Source organism: Mytilus trossulus, unplaced genomic scaffold, assembly GCF_036588685.1.
Source record: "Mytilus trossulus isolate FHL-02 unplaced genomic scaffold, PNRI_Mtr1.1.1.hap1 h1tg000343l___fragment_1__unscaffolded, whole genome shotgun sequence".
NCBI classification, from domain to species: Eukaryota; Metazoa; Mollusca; class Bivalvia; order Mytilida; family Mytilidae; genus Mytilus; species Mytilus trossulus.
This window is the reverse complement of record NW_026963332.1, coordinates 249,357-256,426: the sequence shown is the minus strand read 5'-3', so window position 1 is coordinate 256,426 and position 7,070 is coordinate 249,357. Positions and strand designations below refer to the sequence as shown.

The window sequence follows — 7,070 nt, the reverse complement described above, 5'->3', positions numbered from 1 at the left end:
TGATTTTTCTATTTGATTAGGGACTTTCCTTTTTGAATTTTACTTGGAATTCATTTATTTTTTGTGCTTTTACTTTTTCCTGCAACTGTCATTTCAAGGGAATATTATTTTTCGAACCTTTTTCGTATGCATCCTGATGTGACGTACTATGAATTGATGGTATTAAACCTTATGAAAGTCTCAGTTCATAGATGTAATTCCAAAATTTTAAATCGTCTTTTACAAATATGGATGACTACATGCTTAAACTTAAACTATATCTAGGAACTTTCCATTTCCGCCAAGAACGTGTACAAAAAAAAATCACCAATATTTGAAAAAATGGAACAATAGAATTAAGTATTTTAAAATATGTTATCTGAAATATTTATAATACTATATGTTATCTGCAATATTTATAATACTATCTGTTATCTGAAATATTTATAATACTATATGTTATCTGAAATATTAAAAATACTAATAACATATATGTTATTAGTATTATTGTGATGATTTTAAATGAGTTCCATTCTGATTAGATTAAAACTATCTGTCCGTAATATACACAAATTAAAATTTCAAAAGTTATCGATGTTGATGAATTGTATTCTCTGTCGTATGTAATTAACCTGCGTTTAAGGGAAACCACCATTGGAAAGTCAAGGATAATTACTTTGCCAAATGATCAAAATTAGGATATTTCAATTCCATTGACATTATAAGGGCCATCCCCTTATCATGGTTCACTAATTGTGAAACATTTTTATAGTTTACACGTTGAGGTCTGTGTTTAGGTTAGCTTAAAGAGAACTGCTTATCAAAAGTCAGTGATATTTTAAATGAGGTTTTATAAGCATGGACATTTCTCAAGTTCATGATAGTAAGGTGGCCTTGCACCACTAGCAATGATTCATTGATTATTACATGTTTGAATATTACCATTTTTATTTCAACATTTGCATTATACTATGAAAATTACATAAAGACGACGAGAAATAACTCTATTTCAACGCTTTATTGTGTTAGTATCTATTCTTTACTTAGGATAGAAACTGTCAATAAAGACACATGAGGGATTTTGAAGTCTTATTTGTTGTTTGTGTACGTATGTACATTAACAAATCGACAGACACGTATAATTTTGCAAAAATCTTACATATGATGTAAGCAACAATCTATAAATAGTTGGCTTAAAAGATGATATAACTATGTTATGTCTTGCATTTGTTTATTTGATTAACATTTAGACAAGATATTAGATTTTAAATCCACTGAAAGTTGTCCATGCTTCACCATATCTAAATTGTCCAGTCCTTTGAGTCTTTATGTAAACTCGGTCTTTAGCTGTAAGCTGTAGCAGAACGCTTTGTGAAGCTGAAATATGTCCCGTCGATATTCCTGTTCCATCAGAGAAGTTACTAGCAATTTTGTTACCATTATGAAAGATATCTGAAATGAAGTATGTGGATGTGCCAGTTAGAACGGTCCAAGAGAAATAATAAAGACCTTCGTACGGTGCAACAAACTGTCCAGTGGAAGCATCGTATCCAGAACCAGTGTTGGTAACTACCTTATCAAATACCAAAGTGGCTCCATTATGTACATTTCTTTGATTTTTAGAAAATCTAGCCAGAAATCCGACTCTTTTGTTACCATCTGAAAAAAATAATTGTAACTTTCTGAATTTCTTTTAACCAGTGAATAGTGCTTATCATATTAACTTTTCATTAGATTCTGGATGTTGTCAGTAAAACATTTGCAGTTACTTTTAAAGACCTTTTATATTCTCACATGGGTAAAGAGATTTTGGTTCATATTTGTATTCAAATTTAATCTTTAAACTCAAGTTTAAATATAACTTTTCTCATCCTCCGAAAAATGTTTATTTTCTACGGAGACAGTGAAAGTTTACATTTATCATCAAAATAGGCGTGTCGTGTATCAGCGTTACACATGTCTTTTTCTTTTTTAGCCATGACGTTCTCAATTAATTTTCGATCTATAAGTTTGACTGACTCTTATTTTGACTATTTTATTTATTATGTCTGTTTAGTTAACGTATCTTTGTAAATATTACGTAATTTGATGAAACTGTCGTACAAAGTTAGAGGTTTAGCGCTATAAAACCAGGTTAAATCCACCATTTTGTACATTTGAAAATGCCTGTACCAAGTCAGGAATATGACAATTGTTGTCCATTCGTTTTTTATGTGTTTTGACATTTGATTTTGCCATGATTAGAGACTTTCCGGTTTGATTTTCCTCTGAGTTCAGTGTTTTTGTGATTTTACTTTTTAGGTAACTTTCGACCCTCCTTAACAGGAATAATAATTTTCAATATTTTCATCTACTCCTTGTAATTTAAGCTTGTCTTGTTTAATTCTTTTTCACCAGAATTTATTATATTTTGAGAGGGACTATTTGTGGTATCTACCATTCCATTAGAATGCATATTACTTTTAACCTGTAAAGTAACATATGTTTTCTTAAACATAATGTAACGGCATGCAAAATATAGAACAGATACTAAGGTATTGTGTTTGGACTAAAATACAATATATCTGCCCGATCTAAATTTACTTTTACACATTCAAATTTATTTCTTTATTCGATCAGTGAAAACTCAAAGTAACATGAAACAAAGGTAATCAAAATCTTATACTGAGCATTCCTCACAGGATTGGTCTATCTTTTGGAAAACTCTAAACGTAACACAAAAAAAATCGAAACAACATCTTCCAATACTTACGCATTTCTGTTGTCCCACAATTACACCAACCATCTGTTTTCTCTGCTAACTTAAGCTGATATTGTATGCTTTTCCACAAGTTGACATTTTTAGTGCAAGCTTTCTGAGCACTGACTGTTGAAAGGACTATAAATCCAACAAGTTTTAAGGCAATAAACCTGAAAAGGATACGACAAAATATCAAATGCAAATAGGTAAATATAACACAAATAACAAAAAGGGCACACGCCTTGCTTGCATTTTTATATCATTTTGGCGGAATTATATGAAACATTGATGATTTTAGATAAAAGAAAGTGCATCAAAGGGTCACAAGAAATCAAATAAAAAAAAACGTACAAGAAAAAACACAAATATTGCTTCTAATTGATACATGTAAATTGTAACAGAAACATAGCTTGACACTATTTTTTTCCCACTTTATCTTTATAATATATGTATGCATTATACAACGTTTGCATATCACTTTATTAAGGAAAGAATTCATCAGATTTAACAACTTCAGAAAGGAAATTTATACATCGGAAGTCCAATGTTTGGATTTCATATCCTTTTATCAAATGATGGAACACCGTTTAAACAAATGGAACTGTTTCTAATAAAATAAGTCAAAGATTAGTATCGGACATTCAGTAGAGGTAATTTCAGTTACTTTAATGTAGTTTTTATTTTACTTAATTAATGTGAGGTAAACCATACCAAAAGCAATAAATAATGGAACTTGATCTCCTATACGAAAAAATAACATGTAAACATATAAAATCAAGACCATAATTAATACATAACCCTACATCTTTAATCCATAACAAAATGTTTCTATAAAATACACTTTTACAAATGCAATTCTTTTAATTTTATATATATAGTGAATTAAGAATTTGATTTATTTTAAGAAAATAATCACATATTGAAAATTGAGTTACCTATATTTTATATAAGAATGTTATGTATAAGAGATAGATTCATAAATCTTTAGATGTAGTTTCTCTTATGTATTTTTTAACTGCTTTTCATTCCTAGTATGGTAATGTAAATACACACAGATATCATTTTGTAAATTTCAAATCTGAGCATTTAAAAGTGATACATTGCTTGAAATGTCCATGGCAGGCATATAAATAATTTCATGATAGTATATGTAAAACGAATGCATACCATATTATTCTGAGTTGTCTGTACTGAATATACGTTAATAGTAACTGACTATAAAAATTCATTTGTACGATCACATATGCTGTTAATTCAGAAAGAGTGTATGGACCAAAAAAACGAAACTCAAAGTATAATTTATTAAAAGGGTTTCCATAAAAAAAAATTACAATATTAAACGCTATTAATAATATCAACATAACAAGTAAGAATTAAATGCACAGACGAATCTGTTTTTTTTTATAAAATGATTGTTAAACATCCAGTGACAATTTCTTTATGTAAATCAACTAATACAATAAGTATAGAACGACCGGGGTTTCTTGTGGCCAAATTAAGTGTTTGTTGGAAAGCGATCCCTAAAAAAAATGGTTCAAAGGTTCTTTAACGTGTACTGAATATGGTACTTTAATCAAATGAGGAGTTCATGAATGACCGCATTTTTATGCCAAAGTCAATTGTTGGCTTTTTTTTTTTTTATCGATATGGTATATTTAAAAAATTGAATTTAAGTTTGCCTTCATGAATTATTTTTGATCTTATCAATTTAAAATTAAATGCTTACCTCATGCTTTCTGTCAGGTTGAATGGTAGTAAAAACTGAATTTGAAAAGTCGTCATTGCATGCCCTTTTTATCTTAAATAATTTGATAATTACAGGTAATTTGATATATAAATTTGGTCATGTAAATATGACATTAACGATATTTAATATGTTTCTTCCTCCGTGCATTCTTGGAAATAACAGTGTATTTGCTAGAACTATATTTGTCCTGAAGCTTTTCTCTAATATACATAGGACTGTGTCTAGATATAAACAAATATGCAAATGTAGGAAAACAGTACAAGGAAAATAGTACAAATCAATGGCAACGTTGCCGACGGGTCGTCATTACATCAAATGACCAATAGCTGATACAAACATCTTTATGGGTTATTATGAATGACCCTTCAATTTACTGATGTGCAGATCTGTTTATTTGAAAGTCTGCATTTTCAACATGAGTGTATATCCATTGTAATGATTGTCATGCTTTTTATTCTTTTTGTTTTAAAATTCAAACTTCGCTTTGACAAGGTATTATTTATTATATATATATATATATATATATAAATAAAGAAGATGTGGTATGATTGCCAATGATACAACTTTCCACAAGAGACCAAAATGACACAGAAATTAACAACTATGGATCACCGTACATCCTTCAACAATGAGCAAAGCCTATACCGCATTGTCAGCTATAAAAGGCCCCGAAATGACAATGTTAAGCAATTCAAACGAGAACACTAACGGCCTTATTTATGTAGTAGCTATTTTTGGGCGCAAAATGCGTTTTATGTAATATATATACATAATTTCACTCTTGACCAGCCTTAAACAATGTTTGTTTTTTCTACATTTTTTCGGCACTGCTTTGTTAAGCCTTGTTGATAATATAATGTTGTAAACAAAACAACACTTGTTTGATTCACATTTCCAAATTGCATTGAAATGAGTGAGTGGCATAGATGTTTTACAATTGTGAAATAATTTTGCTTTCATTGTCTACGGAATGATGCATGACTGTTTAAGAACCCTCTTGGTCAAAACTTGATTCCACAAAAGGGCCAATGCAATATCTAACGAATCAAAAAAAATTATATGATCATATTAGATAATGATGCTAATTCATAGAGATTTAAAGAAAAATATGAAATGTTTTGTAGTGGTAGTGCATAATTGAAACTTATTTTTTTATGTACTAAGTATCTTTCTTTGAGAGGAATACAACTGCATGACTCAGAGTTGCTTTGATCAAATGTCTATCGCTCTATTTGCCTTTTCAGTAAAATAGCCAAATGTTAAACTAAGAGGCGGCAGTAAATTATTGCTTACTAAATCACATAACTAATCATTTATTCTCAATCAAACGAATAACAAAAACCTGTCATATTCTTTACTTGGTATAGACATTGCCCTATGTACAAAATGGTGAATTAAATCTGGTTGAATAGCTAGAGAAACCTCTCACTTCTATGGCAGTATCATATATTTCCATTAAATTGACAACAAAGTACGAGCAAAACATACTCAGAGATGTTAAAATGTAAAAATATTGATTTATAGCAACAGACATGTCTTCCTCTGCCTCAGTTTTAGACTTATATCTTGAATTTGACTTACAAAGTCATCTCAGTACCAGAATCTATGACAAACGAGACGATTTTATTTTTTTTAAGTATAAATCCACAACTTTAGTAGCAATATACCAACTTCACCTGCATACCGGATATACATTTCCCAACTTTGTCGATATTCAAGAGCTTGCAACTCCTACTCAGACTTTGTAAAACGTCATGATATTCAAAGTTAACAAATCATAACGAAATCACAGCGTTCTAGCTAACAAGGTTAACAAATCTCTTTCAAATCATTTCATACGATATTCTAAGTAAACAAATCATAAAGAAATCACACAAAAACAGAAACAAATGGCTTACAAATCTTACAATAGAAGAAAATCACATAGAAATCAGATTTAGGGAATTTGGAAAATTCTGATTTGTCTATGATTTGATTAATGAATCGCAAGCAAATGGTACTAACAAATCGCAGAATCACGATTTGAAAGAGATTTGAATTCGATTTGAAAGCAATTTGTTCATTTATTTTTCTGTTTGGAATACTCGCATAACTTTTTCGAATTGGCACATAATACAACGGAATGTCACTCTTGCATACAAACGGCACATCAATATAATTAACCAACTGTGCAATCGTCCGCCTCTTTCAATGATGATTCTAAATTATATATATAACCAAAATGTGTTAATCTATAGATAGTGAAAACTAATGAAAGCTCAACAACTGTAAACATATTTTTTTGCAATTTTTTAAAATTTCCTCAGAAAAATGCTCGAGCCACTTAACTTTCATAGCTCAAAATTAACGTTTTTACACAATATTTGAATAATGTAGTTAAAGATTATTCGCTTCTCAAAGTGTAAGACGCAATAAAAATCGTATGCTTGCACCATCCTACCAAATTACGGTTTTAATTAAATCCTGAACATTTCGACATTTCTCCGTATATTTTTATCAAAACCGGTTTTAACCAAATCACAAATACGTGTTAAGATCCTACTAAATACCTATTTCCCGTAATGGTAAGGTAAAGTTGCTAATTAAGGCACCATAAAATCGTGT

General features: G+C 29.8%; 1 protein-coding gene across 1 annotated transcript; it reads right to left on the bottom strand.

The window, feature by feature from the left end:
- Window positions 1-1,201: 1,201 nt before the first annotated feature.
- On the bottom strand, window positions 1,202-4,475 carry LOC134701820 (complement C1q-like protein 4). Its single transcript, XM_063562939.1, has 3 exons — window positions 4,446-4,475; window positions 2,732-2,889; window positions 1,202-1,638 (listed from the first exon to the last, which is right to left on the bottom strand). Exons 1-3 carry the CDS (start codon window positions 4,448-4,450, stop codon window positions 1,238-1,240), a joined length of 564 nt encoding a protein of 187 aa, XP_063419009.1. The 5' UTR covers window positions 4,451-4,475; the 3' UTR covers window positions 1,202-1,237.
- Between the last annotated feature and the right edge of the window lie 2,595 nt (window positions 4,476-7,070).